Source organism: Ursus arctos, unplaced genomic scaffold, assembly GCF_023065955.2.
Source record: "Ursus arctos isolate Adak ecotype North America unplaced genomic scaffold, UrsArc2.0 scaffold_7, whole genome shotgun sequence".
Classification (NCBI taxonomy): domain Eukaryota; kingdom Metazoa; phylum Chordata; class Mammalia; order Carnivora; family Ursidae; genus Ursus; species Ursus arctos.
In genome coordinates, this window is record NW_026623089.1 from 49,966,705 (window position 1) to 49,990,647 (window position 23,943).

General features: G+C 36.8%; 1 protein-coding gene across 4 annotated transcripts in view; it reads right to left on the reverse strand.

Moving 5' to 3' along the window:
* Positions 1 to 23,943, reverse strand: part of SAMD8 (sterile alpha motif domain containing 8) — a 40,919-nt gene that overhangs the window by 12,592 nt on the left and 4,384 nt on the right. For 2 of the 4 annotated variants that reach the window (XM_026504515.4, XM_048218667.2), the window contains one exon: positions 9,329 to 9,921. In XM_026504515.4, the coding sequence (XP_026360300.1) occupies positions 9,329 to 9,921 (593 nt within the window). Of the gene's footprint in view, positions 1 to 9,328; positions 9,922 to 12,268; positions 19,653 to 22,300; positions 22,343 to 23,943 lie in introns of those variants that run through there. The other 2 variants (XM_044386215.3, XM_044386214.3) reach the window with 2 other exon arrangements.

A 23,943-nucleotide genomic window follows, 5' to 3' on the forward strand; every position in this document is an offset into this window, starting at 1 on the left:
CTTCTAAATTGCTTCCTATAACTTTTATCTCTTTTAGGAGATGGTATTTAAAGAAACTGGGGGGAAAAACTGTTTCATAAAGTATTCCATTTATCAAAACCTCTTTGCTGTCTGTGATTCCCAATTAATGGTTGTCTGTGAAGAGGTAACAACCCTTTTCTTCCTCCCTGTAGCACGGTAGACCTGGGTACAGAACTGCCCACAAACACCAATGGGAAAAGTTTCACTTCTTGCATGATGCGCTAATTGAAGAATCAGGGCTTGAACTTGACTCTTTTTTTTTTTCTTATAATAAACTTGGTTTTGTTTTAGAGGCAGTAAATAGTTTTTGTTTTGTTTTACTCCTTTATTTCTCTCTGCTCTCCTTTGTTTTATATCCCTGTTTTCTTCTCTTTTCCATTGATTCCTCTTTCTTCACCAACTCCACAACTCCAGTGGTTATTCATTAGCCAAATACATGTCACATTTCTTAATTTAGAAAGAAAGAGAGAGGGCGACCGGCAGGCTCAGTCGGTGGAGCACGCAACTCCTGATCTCAGGGTTGTAAGTTTGAGCCCCACATTGGGTGTAGAGATTACTTAAAAATAAAATCTTAATAAATAAATATATACATAAAAAGAGAAGGAGGAGGAAAAGGAGACAGAGGAGGGAAGGGAGTAAAGATGAAAATGAGTTAGTGCAAACAGGTCATCTGGTAGGATTATTGTCTTATTTTTATTCTTTGTACATTTCCACTAAAAATTCTTGTACAATAATGTGTTAATTTTATAACTAAGGAAATAAAGGTATTTATTAAAAAGAAAACATGAAATCTGAAAGAATGATATTAATAGTCTACTTCAAACCTTATTCAGAGTTAAGTGAAGAGAATCAATCATCTTTAGTCAGGGACTTATCTTTTATTTATTACCTCAGAAAAAAAGACTCCTCTTCTGTATTTTTAATCTATTGGTGCCTTATTTATCTGGCATTACTGGGGAAAGGGTTATTTCACATATCAAATTTTCAGATAAAAGAAAGATTCCTGAGGCGCCTGGGTGGCTCAGTCGGTTGAGCATCTGACTCTTGGTTTCAGCTCAGGTCATGGTCATGGTCATGGTCATGTCTCGGGCTCTGTGCTCAGTGTGGAGTTTGCTTGAGATTTTTTCTCTCTCCTTCTCCCTTTGCCCCTCCCCCCTCAAATAAATACATCTTTAAAAGAACGATTCCTTTAAGTGACTTTTAACTATATACACTTTTAAAATGAACATTTAAAAAAACTCTATGTGTATAATACATACATACATACATACATATATATATATATATGCATGTCCATATGTGTGTGTATGTGTATATATAAATGTATACAAATGTTTCACAATGTTTAGGATGAAAATAAATTTTCTGCCCCAACCCTACCTAATTCTTGCTCCCCAGAGGCAATCACTTTCACTCTTCTGTTTTATTTAGCATTATATCTTTTAGTTAGTCCCCCTGCCACCCACTCCCACCATTTTTCCTCCCCTATTCTCAATATTGTTTCACAATTTTTTAAAAAATAATTTCTGGCTTTTACTTAACATATGTTGTAAATATCATTTGCAGCTGAGTCAGTAGAGAACAATGATTAAATCCCTTTCTTGTAGTAGACATTCTTAGAATTCTCTAAAGCTAAAATACAACTTTTTTTTTAAGGTTGCTCTGTTTTTTGTGTGCCATCACATTTCATCTTCAAACTATTCTACAATTCCAATTTTTCTTTTTGGGGAAATTTCTCCTAGAGCTCTTCTTTTTTTTCCAACTTAGTATGGTTACATTTTTTAGTCCTCCTATATGGCTCTTTTCTGAAATAAAACTTGACCCTCATCTTGGAAATTCCTCTTTTCTGTATTAGATTCTTTGTTTCCTGAATCCATGTTCTCCTCTTTTTCAGTTTACTCCTTAGTTTTGATGGTGTGTAACCTCCAGTTATTTTCTGAGAAACACAGGCGAAGGATAAACTTGGTTGTTGTTGTTTGTTGTTTGGGTTTTTTTTTGCGGGGCGGGGCGGGAAGGGCAGAGAAAGAATCTTAAGCAGGCTCCGGGTCCAGCTCGGAGCCCCATGCAGTGTTTCATCTCACAACCCTGAGATCATGACCCAAACAGAAACCAATAGTCGGGACGCTCAACTGACGAGCCACCCAGGCACCCCCTAAACTTGTTTTTACTGTTAGTTTTATTGAGGTTTAATTAACAACCAGAAAAAAACCACCCCTGTTGGTGTACAGTTCAATGAGTTTTGACAAACGTATTCAGTCATATAACCACCACCACAATAAAGATTTATTTTCATCACTCCAAAAAGTTGCCCTGTGTCCCTTTGTAATCAATCCCCTCTCTCATTTCTAGCCCTGGGGCAATCATTCAACTGATTTCTGTCCTATAGAGGTTTGCCTTTCCCAGAATGGCATATAAATGGAATCACACAGTATTTATTTACATACCTTTTGGATCTGGCTATTTTCACTTGGCATAATATATTTCAAATTTACCCATGTTATTCCATGTATAAGTCTTTATCCATTCTTATCTATAATTTCTTTGGTTGATGGATATTTTGGATATTTGATGGATATTTGGATATATCCAGTTTTGGGTGGTTTTGAATTAAGACCATGAGCCATGAAACTGTTGTGTCCTATGTTAAGGGTATGTTTAACTTTTTAAGAAACTGTCAAACTGTTTTAAAAGCCGTTCTGGGGATGCCTGGGTGGCTTAGCCATTAAACGTCTGCTTTCAGCTCAGGTCATGATCCCAGGGTCCTGGGATCGAACCCTGCATCGGGCTCCCTGATCGGCGGGAAGCCTGCTTCTCTCTCTCATACTCCCCTTGCTTGTGTTCCTCCTCTCGCTGTCTCTGTCAAATAAATAAATAAAATCCTAAAAAAAAAAAAAAAAAAAAAAAAAGGCAGTTCTGTCATTTTGCATCTCTACCAGCAATATATGAAGACTATCAGGTGCTCTGGATCCTCATCAGGTGTTGTTACCGATTTTTTTCATTTTAGCAATTCTAGTAGCTGTGGGGTTGGAAAGTAAATATTTTAAGAATTGCAAACTTAAAAATTTCCTTGGGTCTAGCCTTGTAACTAATTGATAGTTTGCCTGGACAGAGAATTCTAGGTTAGACCTTATTTCCTCTCAGAAAGTTAAAGATAATTGCTCTTGTCTTCTAGCTTCCACTGTTGTAAAGTCTGATGCTATGTGGATTTCTAATCTTCGTATGTTACTTGTTCTGCCTCTTAAGAAGCTTTTAGGATCTTCAGTCTATACCCAGTGTTCTGAAATTCTCCATTTCTGGGTGCTTAGTGGGCCCTCCATTCTCCATTTCTCCTCCAATTCTCCATTCTGGGTGCTCCGTGGGCCCTTTCAATCTGTAAAGTCACATTCTTTGAATTTGGGAAATTTCCTTGTAGTATATCCTAAGTAATATCTTCCCTTTCTCTCTGTTTTCTTTCTAGAACCCATATTTGTTTACTGTTGGGCCAACTGGACTAATCTTACTTTTTCTCCTCTACTTTTTTTTAAGATTTTTTTTTTTTTAAAGTAATCTCTATGCCCAATGTGGGGCCCCAAACCCACAACTCCGAGATCAAGAGTCAAATGCTCCACTGACTGAGCCAGCCAGGAGCCCCTCTCTGTTACTTTTCATCTGTTCTACATACTAGGCAATTTCATCAAATCTATGTTCCAATTATTCTGCTGGATTTTAAATTTCTACTTTTTTTATTTTCCAAAAGCTTTTTTTCCTCTGAGTTTTCCTTTTTTATAGCCTACTGTGACTGTCTCATAAAATGTAACATCTCTTATCTGTGAGAACATGCTTATTTTTTTGAAGTGTTCTTCTGATCCCTATTTTGTGTTTCCTACTTTGCTTTTTTCTGTTTGCGTTGGTCTGTTTTCCTTAAATATCTGGTCATTCTTGACTGACCATTCATATTTAACAGTGAAGTACTAAAAAACCAATTTGATGCTCTGTGTGCATAGATTGAGTTTGTCATGTTGTGGGTTCCACTGTAGAGTGATAGAGATGAGATAGGGATATCTCCCCTACCACAATACCTACAGTACTTTTCTCTTGTGCAGGTTTTCCAAGGTGAGGAATCTGTTCTCCTGCTTAGAGAACTGGCACTGGGTAGGAGTGGGGATGGGAAGTCTGGCTACTTAAGGAAGGGAGCTAGAAGTCTCAGTGATCAGTATGTAAATTTACAGTAATCACCTTGAAAACATACTGAAAACAAGCACCTCTGTTTTCATTCGAGCATGGTATCCCAGAGACCCTCACATTTAACTAGTCTGGAGAATATACCACCTATCTTCCGTTGGAATCGAGAAGGTCTAAAAGCTTCATAAATTGCTTTTCAACCAATTCTCCCATATTTATCTGTACCTGGTCACGAAAGATGCTTGGTGCCACCTGTTTTGAGAGTTTTTCTGGAGCTCTGAAATACAAACAAACTCACCTCTTGGACACTGCTAGTCCCCATTCCCAATCTTTTTTTTTTTTTTTTTTAATTTTATTTATTTATCCGACAGAAATAGAGACAGTCAGCGAGAGAGGGAACACAAGCAGGGGGAGTGGGAGAGGAAGAAGCAGGCTCATAGTGGAAGAGCCGGATGTGGGGCTCGATCCCATAACGCTGGGATCACGCCCTGAGCCGAAGGCAGATGCTTAACCGCTGTGCCACCCAGGCGCCCCCCCCTTCCCAATCTTAAAACAGGCATTCAGCATTCTACTTTCCAAATTTTCATCATTATCATTGTTTTTGCCTTCATGGGATTATAGAGTTCCCCCTCATCTCCTTTTACTGTCATTTTAGTGAAGTGTTGTGAGGAAATGTTTACTCAATATCTCATATTTATTTTGATGCAAAGTTTTCTAAAATGCATTACACATGGATACGCCTCTTTTTTCTGGATAAAAATTTAATTTTCTTTGGTAATTTAGTCATGATTGTGAACACTGATTATTGCATTGAACATGGTAATGACCTCAGGGACTATTGAGAAGTGAAGGTTAAGCTCCTGACTGGAGTAGTTTCTCCTTTATTTATGTTTGCTTTTTATAGTGCTTCTGGTTCTTCCCTTGCTATTATGGCTATCAGCCATCTTCTCACTGTTGTAAGTGGGATGCCTATAGAGGCATCCCTTTCTCCTTCTAATTTTCTATTTATGATATGCTGAAGGTTTTGGAATTGTGTGACACAAGTTTAGAAAACAAACTCTGAAACAAAGATGGGTGTTAAAGTGAGTAGCAGTGTTCCCAAGAGAAACCTTAGTATAGTGAGGAAATGAGATCAGGAAGGCGAGTAAGCAAGGCAAGAGTGAAACATTAAACAAAGCCTTGTGGAGTAAGTATGGCAAGGGTTAACTATGCTTCAGTCCTGTGTGGAATTTTCGAAACAGTGTAGGTCCGACCTAAAAGTTGTCCCAATTAGAGTGAAGAAAAAGAAAATATTTATACCCCATCTCATCAGTCATTGGTTAAGGGCTGTTGCGGGTGGGATGTAAAGTCCTAAGTATGTTTGCCTCTCTTTCCAAGCAGGCAAAATGTGTTCAACGGCCCAGATGTAGCTCTCCAACAGAGACACATTTGCTGGATATTGGGAGTATCCGTGTGCAAGAAAATGAAAAAGAGATCTGACAGTATACAGGAAGAACACTGACAGTACCTGCTACCATTCTCTTATGAATAAAGCATACTTGCTCAAGTGCATGAAGATTTGTAGTGGGAGGCACAATAGAGATGGAAAATTTGGCTTCAAATCCCCATTGCAAACTGAAAATCACATATAGGTCTACACAAAACTTTGTACATAAATGTTCATATGCACCATTATTAACTGTAGCCAAAAAGTGAACAACCATTCATCAACTGATGAACAGATACACAAAATGTAGTATATCCATACAATGGAATATTATTTTGTAATAAAGAAGAATAAAGTAGTGATACATACTACTATATGGATGAATCTTGAAGATATTATGCTAAATCAAAGAAGCCAATCACAAAAAAGGCCACATATTGTATGATTCCATTTATATGAAATGTCCAGAATAGACAAATCCACAGATACAGAAAGTAGATTAGTGGTTGCCAGGGAATAGAGGGAGGGGGGAATGGAATGGGACTGATAATGGATAGGAGTTTCTTTCTAGGGTGATGAAAATGTCCTGGAATTAGTGGTGATGGTTATGCAACTGTAAATACACTAAAAACCACTGAATTGTACGCTTTAAAAATAAGATCCTAATTTTTCTTCCAGGCCAGTTTTCCTCTTTTCTCCCACTATGCCTTGGTTATAGTCTATATAAAACCTCAGCCTCAGAACTGTTCCATGTTCTGGATTTGTCTTATAATTTCCTCATGATCAGATTTAGGTTATATTTTTGGAGGGGGCAAGATTATTATATAGGTGATGTTGTGAACATCACATCCAATGCACATAATGTCACTTTGTCCCACAGCAATGCTGCATTTGATCATTTAGTTAAAATGATGCATGTCAGATCATGCCATTGTAAAGGTACCTTATTCTCCCTGTAATTAAGTAATATGTGAGATATATTCAGATTATGTGAATATCCTTGACCTTTCACTTAATGATTTTAGCATCTACTGATGACTTGCCTGAATCAATTACTGTGTTGGATGTTGCGAAACAGGCCATCTATGTTTATTCGTATTATTCTTGAAGAATTTCCCCTCTCACCCCACCACTTTTCATTTATCACTATGGATTCACAGATTCTCTTACTCAAAATATTAGAATCCATTACCATCATTATGCTTTTTGATGTTCCAACGGTCCCAGTTTGATCAGTGCAAGCACCTTCAAACCAACTCGAATGCTCTTTTGACATGCTTTCATTGGTTGTGTGCTCTCCCTTGCTTTACGGAACAAGAGCTGTTTTACTCATTTTATACTTTCCTTGCCCCACACTTAAAACCAGCTCACATCAGTTCTTAGAAATCTTCCTCACTCTTCTTTATGATTAAATAGTACTCTGCTATACAGATGTACTAGTATATTCAACCAGTTTTCCATGGATAAGCATTTAGATTATTTCCAATATTTACAATTACTACAAATAATGTCACAATGAATAACTTTATACATATGTTGTTTCATATTTGTGGATATATATCTTCAGGTAAATTCCAGTAAGTCTCCTATTCTCTTTTGAACCCATAACAATCAGCTTTTGTTCTTATTAACTCTTATGAAGGTCACAGATGACCAACATGTTGCTAAATCCAGTGGTCAATTACCCACATTTTACCTGATTCCTCAGCAGAACTTGACACAGCTAATTATTAATTATTCCTGCCCTCTTAAAATACTTTTTTTTTTTTAACTGGCTTCCAGGATACTACTTTCTCTTTCTGCCCTGACATCTTCAGTTCTCTTTGCTTGTTTTGCCTTTACTTCTCAGACTTCTGTTATTATGTTCTTGGGCTTCATCTTCAATCTTTCCTCTTCCAAACTCATTCCCTGGAAGACCTTATCTCATACCATGTCTTTACCTATTCTGGCAACTTCCAAATTTCAGCCTGTATCTCTCTGAACTCCAGCTCATCTTTGCATCTCTTATGTGACATCTGATTTTGTGTAAAAGATATCTCAAATTTGACACGTCCAAAACCAAATCCTTCTTTTTCTCTCCAGCTCAGCTCCTTCCACAATCTTCCCATCTCTGTAAAGGGCAACTCCATCCTTCCAGATGCTCAGGTCAAAAATCTTAGAGTAATCCTTGACTTTTCTTTGTCTTACACCTTACATGAAAATCTATCAGCAAATCTTGTTGGCTGTGTTTTCTAAATATATGACTAGAATTTGACTCTTTCACACCATCTCTCCCACTACTATCCTCATCCAATTCACCTCATTTCTGTCTAGATGAATTCAATAATTTAATCCCTGCTTTCCCATACCCACATCCACACCCAGGCTATTCTCAATACAACAACTACAGTTACCTTTTAAAATGGAAGTTAGATCACTGTATTCTTCTCCTAAATACTTTCCAATGGCTTCCCTTCTCATTCAGAATGAAAGCTAAAGTCCATAAATGGTCTACAAGTCTCTACACAATCTGGATTCCTGTCTCCTCTCAGACTTCATCTCCAACTGTTCTCCCCATTTCTCACTTGCTGTTTCTTGAACATGCTAAGTATACTACCAATTCAGGATTTCTGCACCTTGCTGTTTCCTCTGCCTAGAATACTCTTTCCTCAAATAGCCACATGCTTTCTTCCTTACTTCCTTGGGTTCTTCTGTTTATAGTTGGGAAAACTGTATAGAATAGGCGAGGAGATTTAGGGATCTAACAGCTTTCTTAAACAGTTCTCACTCTATTCTTATTTTAGCACCACCCTTTCTTTCACCTGCAGTATCCAGAACTTTTGAGAAATCTGCAACATAGACTGATTGGTTTTGTTTTCCTAACTGCTGTACTAGAATTATGTTATTTTAGGTCTGTTGGTTGCCACTCATCCATCTACTTTCAAACTTCTGAAAATGTATGACTGTTTTATCCTCTCTTATCTGCCCCATCCTTGTAGGCTTACAACTTAAGCAAACAAAAACCTCTTTACTATACTTTTAGTCAGGGTTTAAGAGGAACAAAATGTGATATGTATGCCATTCTACCATCTTAACATGGATACTTTGATTCATTTCATTTTAAAAAATATATACTATAAGGCACTTTCAGAAGGGTAAAACATTTTATAAAAACAAACAAGAAAGCTCTACAAACTTTAAAACTTAAAAAACCACAAATATAAAAACTAATAGTTTATAATTTTGTTCTATTCTTATTTTTTATATGCATATACTATATTCTTTTTCATGCACTCAGCATTTCATAAAAATAAGAAGACACTACCAACGAATCAGTTTGTACTATTCGTGATAATTGCAATTTATGTGGTGATACAGGAGCCCTCCCCCTACTTTTAGAAAAGCTAAACCCCATTCATCATTAAAAAAAGTAACCAAATTTCATTTATTACAGACAATATTCCATGAAACCCTTTTATAATCTCAAGTGCCCAAGGAGCTGTAATATAGCTATAAAAAAAATAAACTAAGCAGCGGCCTTTCCCACTCACATAGGCTTAAGATCTAATTTACACTAGGACAAAAAGGCAATTTCAAAGCGTATCTTCATATATTACCAGATAAAGTAAACAGAAAGTGTATATCAACCAAAATAATAATAAACAACATAATTACAATACATTATTATCATCGCTGTTATAGCAACATTCTACAAACTTGGCAACTACAAACAAAACTTACCTGTCTAAGAAGATATCTGGGAGTGGTGGGTAGGTCTGCATATCAGGCACTCGCTCGTGGACTATAACCATAATGAAAGATGTAAACCCAAATACTATAAAAACATATATACAACTCAATATGGTCTTCCAGTACTCTGGGTCCAATCTTCGAATAGAATGTTTGTTTTTACCATTCATGTACTGGTACTGATCAGAATTCAAATCAGTGATGGGTCCATCACAGTCATGTGAAGGCTCCCCATTACAGAGCCACTCTGTGCTCTGAAGAGCACTGATGAAAGGTGTCATGGAACCCATGGGACTGTCACTGTTGTATCCCATCTCTTCTAAAACATCAATATGTATTTTCTGCAATTTTCGAACTGAAAGCATTAACCTTTTAATGTCCCCTAAGATTTTGATTTCCAGAGGAGGAGACCGGAGATCATATTCAGTCAATGTTAATAATGTGATTCCATCAAGTCGATGCTTATTACATAAAATGTCCACATATTCAAAAAAGCCTTCATCCTTCAGCCAAACAGCTACATGCTTGGTAGTCCAGCGACGAATGCAGAGGTGATTAGGAACAGCCATTTCCTCCTCCACTGCCTGTCCAGGGAAAACAGGAAAACAAAACAAAAACTCAGTGTGTCCTAACAACTCCTTTAAGACCAAATACATATAAACATACCAGAAACAATAATTTATTTACATTGATCTATTGGCTTCTAGAAGAGAGTAAAAGGAACAAAAATTACTCAGTGATTGGTTTTCAGTAGATTAACATTCTAATAATTTTATGCATATAAACCCAAGAGCAGAAGGAAGGCTAACTAAACATTTTTACAAAAAATTACTCTACAAATGGCTTCTCCACACCACAGCAACCATAACTTAATTTAAAAAAGCCTACTGTTGAGAATAATTGAGAAAAATCCTCTATTAAGGCTTTTCATAAAATGAGATATAGAAAGATATGTAATACATAAAAATAAATCAAATTTCAGAAATCTTCATGTTTGATCAAATAAGTATCTCCCACTTCGTCAAGATTAGAAAAAAAAACCAACACAAAGGCAGATAACTACTTTTAGGAAACTCCTTAAACATATTTCTATCTACTATACAAATAATGATTTCTATAACAGATATAAAAACCGTAAACTAGATATAAATATCTATAAATATCTTAATAGCTCGTTCTTTCTATACCTTGAATATACCATTATAGAACTGAGTAAGCAATTTCCTTCTTAAACTATCACTGAGATTTCAGTGACAAATTTTTTTTTAAAGATTTTATTTATTTATTTATTTGACAGAGAGAGAGAGAGAGAGGGAGAGAGGAGGCAGTGAGAGAGGGAACACAAGCAGGGGGAGTGGGAGAGAGAGAGGGAGAAGCAGGCTTTCCGCTGAGCAGGGAGCCCGATGCAGGCTCGCAGGCTCGATCCCAGAATGCTGGGATCATGACCTAAGCAGAAGGCAGATCTGACTGAGCCACCCAGGTGCCCCTCAGTGACAAAATTTTTAAAAGGAAGCTGTCATTTCGATGTACTTAAAATTTGAGGACCCAAACTTTATATTGGCTTATATAAGGCCAATAACGTACTGTTTCAAAAAGCACTAATGATTTTTACTACTTTGATCCACACAGTTCTGTTTATGTTCTTTTTCCATTTTAAAACTTTCAGTATCTTGGGCCTCCACCAGGTTATAAGATACACAGGAGACAAAGGCCTACATTAAAAAAAACCCTATTTCCCTGAAGTACTTTTCTCAATTACTAAAGCATGTGGGTTTTCTGGCATTTTCCAGATGATTTTTTAAAAAACACAGCAGGCAAACTTTAAAGCATAACAACAACAAAGAATCATACAAGAAATACTCATATGCTCATTACCCAGCTTGAAAAAATATAAAATACTCCCAATACAGATGTTCTGTTTCTTAATCTGGGTATTAGTTATACAAGTATGTTCACATTGTAAAAATTCAAGAAGCTGTATACTTATGATCTACACTTTTCTCTACATGTGTTAAACTATGTTTTAAAAACATAGTTTTGGCTTTAAAAAGCCAAAAACTAAAGATCAATACATGTGAATGTCCCTCTCTGATATCGCCCCCTTCCCCCCCTTCCCAGATGAAATAATTATTGATTTTGGTACTTATCATTTATAACATGTATATTTGGCTATGAAAAACCTTCTATGCTTACTTATGCTGAGAAAAGTAAAAAACTGCTACTGTCCTACATTCTGTCCTATCCACACAAACTCTTGCCATGAAGACTCATAATCACTTGAAAAAGGCAGACACTTAACTACATGAGCACCACTTACACCATCAGAAATATTCAGTCAGCAAGAAACACTCACTAAATATTTCTCAATTGCTAAAAAGCAATCCCAGTTTTTGGAAGCCTTAAATCATATTTTGTTTCCAAACAGAGTTTTTCATATTATCAATCCACAACAGCTTTTCAGTTTTAGGAAATTAACAGCACATCCACCTGTAAGGATCTGTATGTTTTAAAAGGCTAATTCTTTTATACTGTATAGCTACAAGAACTCTTACTCAGCTCTTTTTAGCTACATTGCCATCCCTAAGGCCAAGGAATTACACATCTTATGCAGTTTAACACTGAATTTTATACATGCTAATGTATATCATTTTATGTTATTACATATATATAAAATTCCATTAAAATATGATTTTGCTATTTTAGTTCATATATATACCCAGATGGTTTCATCCCACCCACTACATAAATCTTTTCCCCGAGATATGCTCTGAATAAATTACTTCATCTTTGAATATCCAACAAGCACATGCTACAAACTCTGTAGCAGTTGCAATGTAGCAAATTTTGGAAGCTCATCTCACACACAAAAAGGCCAGATTTCTTCTGTCATTTTTCTATTCTGTTGCCTTTCTCCTTTCTCCAACAGCTTACCACCAATGGGTTCCAAGTCACTCCCATCCTTGTAGTATTATCCTTCAGTATGGTTTTGTCTCAGACACTGCTCAAAATGATCATCTCTCTCATGGTAGTTTTTTTTTTTTTAACCCTGTCTTATATCACCAGTTCTCCATGCCCTCAATCAGGCTAACAAAGAGGCTTTGAAACTGGTGTTTCAGCTGCTAGAAAATATGAGTTACACAAGGAAGCCTTCTGGAAGTCTTTGAGCCTGCTGTGGCAATGCCCTAAAAACATGACACACTCCACTAATGTGCTTCATCAGGTCAGGACATGTCCTTTAATTGGATGCTACTACATATATTTAGAGACCTGTATTTTGCTAACACTGTGAAAACCTGCTCTAAAGAGGTATATTAAAAAGATAATAAAAGGCTTTAGGGCCAATTTAATATTTATGTTGTGCCACAGAAACTACATGAAACAGGAGACCTTGAACAAACATATGACAGCTATACGTTTCATACAAATCCAAAAAATGAAGAAATTAGGTTAGTAAGTTTTTAAGAACACTTCTGGCTTTTTTTTTTTTTTTTGAGGGGGAGGGGCAGAGGGAGAGGGAAAGAGAATCCCAAGCAAGCTCCATGCCCAGCATACAGCCTGATGCAGGACTCTATCTCATGACCCTGAGATCATAACCTGAGCCAAAATCAAGGGCCAGACACTTAAACAACTGAGCCACCCAGGAGCCCCAGGACACTTTCAACTTTAATCTATAATATGAATAAAGTATCAGTTAAAAGGACTCTGTTTCTGACCAAGACATAATAAGAGGGACCAAATTTATCCTCCCATCTCTAACAACCAAACAAGAGACAAAATATATGGGGGGAGAAAAACCAGCTTCAAAACATTGGGCATCAGACAAAAAAGATCCCCGAGAGACGGGAAACAAAGTGAGCCCTACTGCCCCAGCTTACTGCCTTGAGAGTTTCCAAGTGATGTGTGGCACAGGGCACAAAATGGGTGAGGCCTGGAAGACTTATTGAGGGGAGAAGATGGAGCTGAGAGTCTGGGGAGATCCAGGTGGCTAGTGCTCACGAAATAGAATACTGGAGAGGAGAAGGATGCACAGAGAGACTTGTTATGGACTAAATGTTTGTGTCTCCCCAAAATTCATATGTTGAAATCCTAGCCCACAATTAGAAGGTGATTAGGTCATGAGACAGAACCCCCATAAATGGGATTAATTCCCTTATGACAGATATCCCAGAGAGTTTTATCACTCCTTCCACCACCTTCCAGTCAGCTACAAGATGAAGCAGGAGGCAGGCCCTCACTAGACACCAAATCTGCTGGGCTTTGATCTTGGACTCCTCAGCCTCCAGGACCGTGAGAAATAAGTGTGTTTTGTTTAAGCGACTTAGTCTACAGTAAGTTTGTTACAGCAACCCAAAAAGACTAAAACGGAACCCCAGAGACCTGCAGAGACTCTCCCTTGAATATGCAGCTAAATACCGATCATCACATATATATGAGGAAACAAGACAGGACAGAAAAAGAACCATCCAGCAAGATTAGGGGAAATAACATCCAGTATATAAATAAGACCAATAAACGTGCCTACCCCAAACAGCCAGACTGAAAAAAAAAAAACCCTCAAAATCCATGGGGCATTGGGTAAGGCACACAGGAAGATCTTGCCATAGTAGTGAGACAAAATTAATCCTAAAGCAGTAGTTATTCAACTGGGGGCAATTTGCCACCCCTCCCCACATTTGGCAACTTCTGGAGACATTTTTGGTTGTCACAACTGGGGGGTCACCTGAAGGGTAGAGGCTAGGGATGCTGTTAAATATTTTACAAAGCACAGCATAGCCCTTCACAACAAAAGAATTAACCGATCCAAAATGTTATAGTGCTGATATTGAGAAACCCCGCCCTAGAATGAACATGTCTCTGGTCCAGCCAAACAAATCTTAAAAGCAACATCCAAAAGGATCAAATTGTTTTCCAGTAATTTAACTACCTCCCACAACAAAGTTCAAGAATATTTCTAGGAATACAAAAAGTATTCAGTACCCAACAGATAAAATCCATAATGTCTGGCAGCCAACCAAAGATTGCCAGACATGTAAAGTAGGAAAATTCACCTATAATGAACAGAAAACCAATCAGTCAAAATTGACCCAAACTGATACAAATAATAGAATTAGCAAACAAGGAAATTAAGTTATAAGAACTCTATTACATATGTTCAAAAAAGTTAGAGACATGGACAAAAAGAACATCCAATTCAAACTTCTAAAAATGTAATGAAAAATACGCTGGATGGGATTAACAGCTGATTCTTATCTGTAAGAAGGTAAGAATAATAAACTTGAAGATATAACAATAGGAATTATTCTAAATGAAACACAAGAAAAGATTATTTTTCCCTTTCTTTTAGAAAAGGAGAAAACCAATCTCTCTTTCTTCCTCCCTCCCTCGCTTCCTTCCTTTCCTTTCCTCCCTCTCTCCCTTTCTCTCTCTTTTTTTGGGGGGAGGAGGATAGAAGGAGAGGGAAAGAGAGAATCCTACCATGGGGCTTAATCTTACCACCCTGAGACTATATGACCTGAGCCAATATCAAGAGTCAGATTTTTAACCGACTGAGCCACCCAGGTGACCCAAGGAGTCACCTTCATGAATTCATTCCATGAGGCCAGTGTTACCCTGATACCAAAACCAGGCAAAGACACCACAAGAAAATAAAACTACAGCCTGATAGCCCTTTAAGAACATAGATGCAAAAATTTTAAACAAATCTTAGGCAATCAAATCCAACAATATTTAAAAAGGAATTAATACATCATAACCAAGTGGTTATTTATCCCAGGAATGCAAATTTAGCTTAACACTTGAAAACTGAAATAATTCACCATATTAATAAGCTAAAACAGGGAAACCACAAGATTATCACAAAAGACACTAAAAAAGTTGGGGTGCCTGGTTGGCTCAGTTGGAAGAGCATGTGACTCTTGATCTCAGGGCCGTGAGTTTCAGCCCCATGTTGGAGATAGAGATTACCTAAAAATAAAATCCTAAAAAAAAAAACAAAACACTAAAAAAGCATTTGACAAAAACCAATATTCATTCCTGATAAAAACTCTCATCAAACTAAAAAATACAGGGAAGCTTCATCAATTTGATACAGGGCATCTTTGAAAAACCTATAGCTAACATCATCGTACTTAATGATGAAAGACTGAATGCTTCCCTCTAATATGAGTCACAAGGCAAGACTATCCATTCTTGGGTGCCTGGGTGGCTCAGTCTTTTAGCGTCTGCTTTTGGCTCAGGGCGTGATCCCAGGGTCCTGGGATCGAGCCCCACATCGGGCTCCCTGCTCCACTGGGAGCCTGCTCCTTCGTCTCCCACTCCCCCTGCTTGTGTTCCCTCTTTCGCTGGATGTCTCTCTCTCTGTCAAATAAATAAAATCTTAAGAAAAAAAAAAAAAAGACTATCCACTCTCACCATTAGTATAAAACATTGGACATTCTGGTTAATAGGATAAGGCAAGAAAAAGAAATAAAAGCCATACAGATTAGAAAGTAAGAAATAAAACTCACGATTTGCAGAATTTACAAACAATATGATTATTTATGTAAGAAATTCAATGGAATTCACACATACACACGAAAACTGACTAGAACTAGTAAGTTAGTTTAGCGAGATTGATGGATATAAAATCAACATACAAAAATCAATTGTATTTCTATATACTAGTAATAAAAAATAAAAAACTGAAATTTATAAAATACCATTTATAATAGCATCAAAAAATATCAAATACTTACAGATAAATCTGACCAAACATGGGAAAGACCTGTACACTACTTAAGAGAAATTAAAGATCTAAATAAACAATGAGAGATGGGTTGGTCAGAAGATTCAATATTGTTAAGATGTCAATGCAATGCCGATCAAAATCCCAGCAGACTTTTTTTGTAGATATTGACAAACTTATTTCACAAAAGCTCATATGGAAATGCAGAAGATTCAGAATACTGAAAAAGAACAAAATTTGGGGCACCTTGGTGGTGCCTGACTCTTGATTTCAGCTTAAGTCATGATCTCAGGGTCCTGAGATCAAGCCCCAAGTCAGCTCTGTGCTCAGCTGGGAGTCTACTTGAGACTCTCTCTCCTCTCTCTCTCCTTCTCCCTCTGCCCCTCTTCCTGTGCAGGTGCACGTATGTGCACGCTCTCTCTCTCTCCCAAATAAATGAATAACTCTTTTTTAAAAAGAACAAAATTAGACAGCTGATTTCAAGAATTATCATACAATAATTTTTTTCTACTGATATGTAGCAAATTTCCATAAACTTAGTAGCCACCCATATTTCTTGCTATGTGGCCTCTTCTTATTTTGAAAACCAGCAGCTTCTCCTGTGTTGAATTCCCCTTGTGCCTGGAATCTCTCCAAGAAAAGCACATTCCTTCTTAAGGTCTTGCCTGATTAAGTCAGGTCCACCAAGAATAATCTGTTTCTTAGTCAACTGCGCCATATAACATAACCTAATTACAGCACTGATAGCCCATCATATTCACAGATCCCTTCCATTATTATACAACAGTCACTGGAGGTCATTTTAGAATTGTCTATCATACTACACTAAATCAAGACAAAGTGGTAGCAGCATAAAGATAAACAAATGTGACAGAATGGGGAATCTGGAAACAGACTTACATAGAAAGAAAGATATTTAATTTTCTATAAAGGTGCAAAGGCAATTTAATGAAGAAAGAATAGTCTTCATCAAATAGAATTGGAAAAAATGGATATCCATATGCAAAAAAAATCCATCTCTCACTACATATAAAAATTAACTCCAAATGGATCACAGACCAAATGTAAAATCTAAAACTAGAAAACATCTAGAAGAAAACATAAGAGAAAATCTTTCTGATCTTAGGTTAGGTCAAGATTTTCTTAGCTATGATACCAAAAGCAAATCCATAAAAGAACAAGTTGATAAACTGGTAGGTAGGAGACTGAAGGACTTTTATGGATTTTAGTCTGCAAATTTCTTCATTGTTTGAATCTTTTATAGCAAAGTATTTCTATAATAAAAAGAGAAAATACATAAAAGCAATATATTCATTGAAGAACATTTAAAATATAATTTTAAAATTACCTTTGAGAACTATTATTTGTAATTTGTTATATACCTCTCTCACACAGAATTTTCTATAAAGAGAAATCATGCCATAGATAAATCTGTCTCATTTTACTTAACATTATGACAAGAATCCTACCTAGCATTATTAAATTATCTTTTGAAAAGGACATTCCATTCTATGGCTATACAATAGTTTGCTCATCTCTCCATTGTTGGCAATTGTTCACAATATTATTACTATTACAAATAGTACTGCAGAGCTTGAGATAAGATTTCTAGGAGTGGAATAACTGTATCAAAGAATCTGAAGTGTTTACATACTAATGTCATTAAAGTTTGATTCACATTAAAAAGCACTGCATGCAAAGCTAGTACTTGTCCCAAATGTTAATTAGTATGTATAAAGGAAACATTCCAATTTGAGATAAAATTTTAAAGTTTATTCTGAAATCACGAGCTATTAAGAAATTAATTATCAAAGTACTTTACTATCAAGGCAGTGAGAGAATAAATAGTCCACCCCTGCAGAAAGAACCTCACTATCAATAAGCTTTAGTCAAAACAGTTTCAAGTCCTAGATAACAGATAAACAAAAAGAGCTGATTGGTCTGTACAGAGTGGAACAAAAGATATCTTACGGGTGGACTCTGGTTAGAAATTTTTGAAAACTATAAAAAATGCTACTTTCAGCACACCAACTCTTTTGTTTACTAGCATGTTTATTTCTTTTCTCTCTAAATATAGTTCCTACTAATTAGCGATTTCACCACCCCCAGAGCAAAAGAGGTCAGTACATTTCCTCTGACGACCTTATCTCCATACTTAAGAAAATGAAAAAAGCTTATAAGAACTTTAAATCTGATATTTCTTAATAGAAGCATAGCTATTCTTTAATAAATGAGCCTTTAAGGCATGCCATTAGAGTGACCCAAATATCTTCACAGTAATAACTCAGTTGTCTTCTACTATATTAAAATTGCAAATACTGTATGTTAGTTCTGACGAACTGAGTACAAACGGTCCAGAACAACAAAAGGAGATAATGAATTATCAATAAACTCCTTCCCTACTCCTCCTGTTGAAGCTATTTGTTGTGCTCCACCCTAGCTCCCTATCACCAGCTGCAGGACAGTCTGGCCACCACTGAAAACCACTCAACTAATACTTTTAGAGCATTATCTTCTGTGAATCACCAGTGACTCAGTATCCGTGACAAATATGATATATTTGGCACTCAGTATCTTTTCCAATCTCCCTCTAGTTGTTTTCTGCTACTACAGAGTTTGAAAAGCTAAGAGTTAATCCCCAGGATCCCCTGCAACTAGGGTTCTAAATGTGAATTAGGTTCGGCCAACTAGACCCTCTGATGTGAGATACAGAAAGCAGAAAGTGAAATAGGAGCCGTTTTCCTAAAGTTTTGGCTATTCACAAGACTATGTAACTGTTGATTTTGTGTGTATGTGTGTGTGTGTGTGTGTGTGTACACATGTAATTCTCCAGCTTTCAGTCACTAACAGTTGAGTGTAAGGAAGCAGTTGCAGTTGTGGAGAAGCGATACTGGCTTTCTAACACCTGCATCACAGAAATGATGGTATGTTCTTTGTTTTGTTTGTGTGTGTTACACTATACACAAAACTTATGATTTTAACCATTTTTAAGTATACAGTTCAGTGGTATTAAGTACATTCACATGGATGTGCAACCACCACCACCATCCACTTCCAGAACTTTTCACCATCCTAAATGAAAACTTTGTATTCATTAAACAATAACTCCCCTCTATCCCCTCTTCCCTCACCCCACAACAACCACCAGTTTACTTTCTGTCTCTATAGACTTGATTATACTAGGTACCTCACATAAGTGGAATTATACAATATTTGTCTTTTTGTGTCTGGCTTATTTTCCTTAGCATAATGTCTTTGAGGTTTGCCCATGTTGTAACATGTGACAGAATTTCCTTCCTTTTTTAAGGCTGAATAGTATTTTGTTGTATGCATTTATCAAATTTTGTTTATCCATTCATCCATCAACAGACATGGGTTGCTTTCAACTTTTGGCCATTGCAAATAATGCTCCTACAAAAGTGGGTGTACAATATCTGTTCAAGTCCTATTTTTCCTTCTTTGGGGTATATACCCAGAAGCAGTCATCTGGGTCACTTGGTTATTCTGTTCACTTTTTTCAGGAACCACCATAACATTTTTCAAAGCAGCTGTACCATTTTACATTTCCATTTCCAATATGATCTTTAAAAAAAAAAGTATATTCTTAAAAAATTTTACATTTTCCCTTTGTTTAAGTATATTTTAAATTATACAACTTTATTACAAATTCTTCAGGGCTTCAGACAGTTTTACATCAACAAATTTATAATGTCTAATTACCAAGAGATAACCCCTGGTCACTAATTTGATAAATTCATAAGGAATTAGAATCTGGTACTCAGCCTCAAAGATTCAAAACTTGATCTTGTCATTACCCCAGAGTTGATAAAACCAAGGGAGACTAAGAGAAAACTTATAAGGTACTGATAAATAAACTAGAATGCCTCTTAAGTGACTATGAAGGATAGTCAAGAACCTTGTCCCAGGCAGACTCTTTCAAATCTCTGAAGTACCTACGAGGCTGATTTAATAATCAGAATGTTACTTATAGAATAAGTAATCAAAGCGAAGAAAAGCAGATGATTTTCTAAAAAAGATTTTATTTATTTGACAGAGTGAGAGAGAGAAAGCGCATGAGCAGGGAGGGGCAGAGGAAGAGGGAGAAGCAAGCTCCCAAATGGGGCTTGATCCCAGCACCCTGGGATCATGACTGAGACTAAAGCAGACACTTAACCGACTGAGCCACCCAGGCACCCGACAAGCAGATGATTTTAAGCAAAATTTAATCCAGATTCTTGTGAGACTTAATGTATAATGTCTGTGCCTCACAGAGTATCTTTCTAGAAAAAGTTGTTCACATCTCCCAGTTTCTCTATCTCCTACACAGAGTAGGATATAAAAGCCTTTGACTCTGGGACACCTGGGTGGGTTGGTCGGGTAAGCAACTGCCTTCGGCTCAGGTAGTGATCCCGGATCCTGGGATTGAGTCCCTGTCGGGCTCCTTGCTCAGCGGGGAGCCTGCTTCTCCCTCTGCCTGCCACGCCCCCTGCTCATGCTCTTTCTCTAACAAATATATAAATCTTAAAAACAAAACAAAACAAAACAAAACAAAACACCTTTGACTCCTCCTTTGCCTACGCGCCAAGGAATTGATATATACAACGGTTTTCAACCTGACTACATGTTAGAATAATCTGAAGTTTAAAAACATGCCTGTTCCACTGCCCATGCCCCACCCCAGAACAACTGGATCAGAATCTCTAAGGGGACAAAAGCTTGACATCTGCATTTTTTTTAAAAGTTCCCCAAGTGATTCTGAAGCACAGTATTACACCATCCAATCTAATTCTGCTTGTTCTTCTATTTCTGGCTTGGCTAACATTTAATCTTTCAAGTCCTTTCACACACATCTTATTTCATCAATTGTATGCTGATTTTGTGTTGAGTAGCTGTCTCTCCTATAATATAATCTACATGACACAACTGAATAAAACAGCTAAACATATACATAGAACTGCTGGTAAAGAAGTATCACACTCTAGGGTTGACTGCTGGTATGTATTAAGAAAAACTGCATTTATTTTACGTTAATTCTTTAGAGTCTATAGTACCAAAACCTAATACCCAGAAAACCCAGAATTTTTATTATTTTATCTTTTTTTTTTTTTTAAGATTTATTTATTCATTTGAGAGAGAGAATGTGGAAGAGTGAGTGGGGGAGCAGCAGAGGGAGAGAATCTTTAAGCAGACTCCTTGCTGAGCAGGGAGCCCACAGGGCTTGATCTCATGACCCATGAGACCATGACCCGAGCCAAAACCAAGAGTCAGATGCTTAACCACTGAGCCACCCAGGTGTCCAGAGAATTTTTATTATTTTTAAATAACTGATCAAATTTATCCACAATTTATGTATTTCTGATAATTATAAGAATAAGGAAATAAGTCTTCAAAATATAGTAAGAATGCTAAAAAATATATCTATAATAAATATTTTTAAATCTGTAAGTCCCTGGTAGGATTTAATAGTTTATTTTCAACCTGTCCTTTGGCTTTAAGGAAAAGCAGCATGATATCGTGAAGAGCAGTGAACTGGTTGTCAAAATTCTTGGAGCTTAAGTTAATTAATATTAACATTTTGAGTGACTTAAAATAGTCTAAACTTTTTGGCATCTAAATACCTTATCTGTAAAATGAGGAGGGAAAGAGCAAGCTAATAGAGGGAAAGCCAGGAAGTGTTCTAAGTGTCTTACTTGCATGCTCAAATAATTTTCACAACCATATAAAGCAGGTATTGTGATCGTCCTCATTTTACAGATGAGATAACTCAAGCAGATGGATTAAATAACTTGCCAAGATAAATGTATACTAGTAACTACCACAGACAAAATTTTCAACCCAGGCAATCTCATTTCAAAGTCCATGTTCTTACTATACCACACCATCTCACATAAGCTGAAGGCTCTTGTACTTCTGTAGGGACTGAATCTCATAAATATTAAATATTTTCTAGTTATCAGCAGAGGAATTTATCAAAGGTTTTCAGTTATATGACATAAAGATTACATAAATGAGACTGCCTAATGATGAAGGCTTTTTTTTTTTTTTGATGGAAGCTTTCTGAATCACAAATTTTGCACTGTTCAGTCTCAAACATTTACTGCTATATGCGGGTGTCAGGTAATAAGGCACTGGGGATACAGACAGTATTAAAATGCCCTCATGTTATGTTTGTTCACCTATTAAATATTTATTGTGCACACACCATGTGAAGGGTATTGCACTAGGCACGTGGCACTTACCTAGATGAATCTGAAATAGATCCTGCCCTCAATGATTTTAATCTAGAAAGGGATATTAAAGAAAGTCATTTTTTAAAAAAAGGTAAAATGAATTACAGCCGCTAGTTCTTTATATACATTAGATCACTTAATCCATAAAACATTAACAAAGCAGTTTACTTATGAAACGTGCTTAAAAAATTAGAAGGTTAAGGGAGTTGGAAAAGAGGTTATTTCCAGTTGGTGAGATCAGAAGAGTTCCTGGAAGTGACATCTGAGCTGAGTCTTTAGGGAGAGATGAAACTGTGGATAGAGATGGAGAAATAAAAGTATACTAGAAGAAGAAAACTGCATGAGCAAGGGTATGAAGACAAAACAATGGAGAACCATTAGTTTTCACGGGACATAAGGGAGTACTGGGATATTAAGTTGAAAATATGAACTGGGGGCGCCTGGGTGGCTCAGTTGGTTAAGCGACTGCTTCAGCTCAGGTCATGATCCCAGGATCCTAGGATCGAGTCTCACATTGGGCTCCCTGCTCAGCGGGGAGCCTGCTTCTCCCTCTCCCTCTGCTTGCCGCTCCCCCCGCTTGTGTGCGCTCGCGTGTGCTCTCGTTCTCGATCTGACAAATAAATAAATAAACTCTTACAAAAAAAAAAAAGGATATATGAATGGCAGAGAAGTACATGAAAAGATGTTCAGCATCACTAGCTGCTAGGGAAATGCAAATTAAGACCATGGTGAGGTATTACTACACACCTGTTGAACAGGAAAAATAAGCTGTGCCAATGTGGAATGCTATCAAGGATGCAGAGAAAAAGGTCCTCTCACACACTGCTGGTAGAAAGTAAAACTGTACAGCCATGCTGGATGATAGTTTGGCAATTTCTTTAAAAACTGAGCACGCACTTACTATACAGCCTAGCAACTGTACTCCTACTCCCAGGCATTTATCCCAGAGAAATGAAAACTAAGGTTCACACAAAAACCTGTATACAAATGTTCCCAGCTTCATTACTTGTCATAGCTGAAATGTGTATAAAAACAAAGTATCTCACAATATATGAACAGTTAAGATGTGGAACTGTGGTACATCCATAACATGGACTACTACTCAACAATAAAAATTAAACTATGGATACACACAATCGATGGGTCTCAAGGGCACTGTGCTAAGTGAAAAAAGTTGATCTCAAATTGTCACATACAGTATGATTCCTTTTATAATCTCAAATGATAAAATTATACAGGTAGAAAATAGGTTAGAGGTTGCCAGAAGTTAGAAAGAAGCATGTATCAGGGGTGTGTAGGTTAACCCGAGATCTTTATAGCAATGAAATAATTCTATATGTTTTTAAAAATTTTTTTAGGCTTTTTAAGTTTTTAAATTTATTTAAGTAATCTCTACACCCAGCGTGGGACGAATTCACAACCCAGAGATCAAGAGTCACATGCTCTTCCAACTGAGCCAGTCAGGCGCCCCTCTGTATCTCGACTGGTGAAATGGTTAAACAAATCTACTCATGATAAATGACATACACACATTTTGAACCAATGTCAATTTCCTGGTCTTGATACTGACTGTACTCTAACTATATAAGATATAACTAGCAAGCTGCACCACATTCTATACCACATCCAGAACCGTCTCAGCTCAAAGAGTA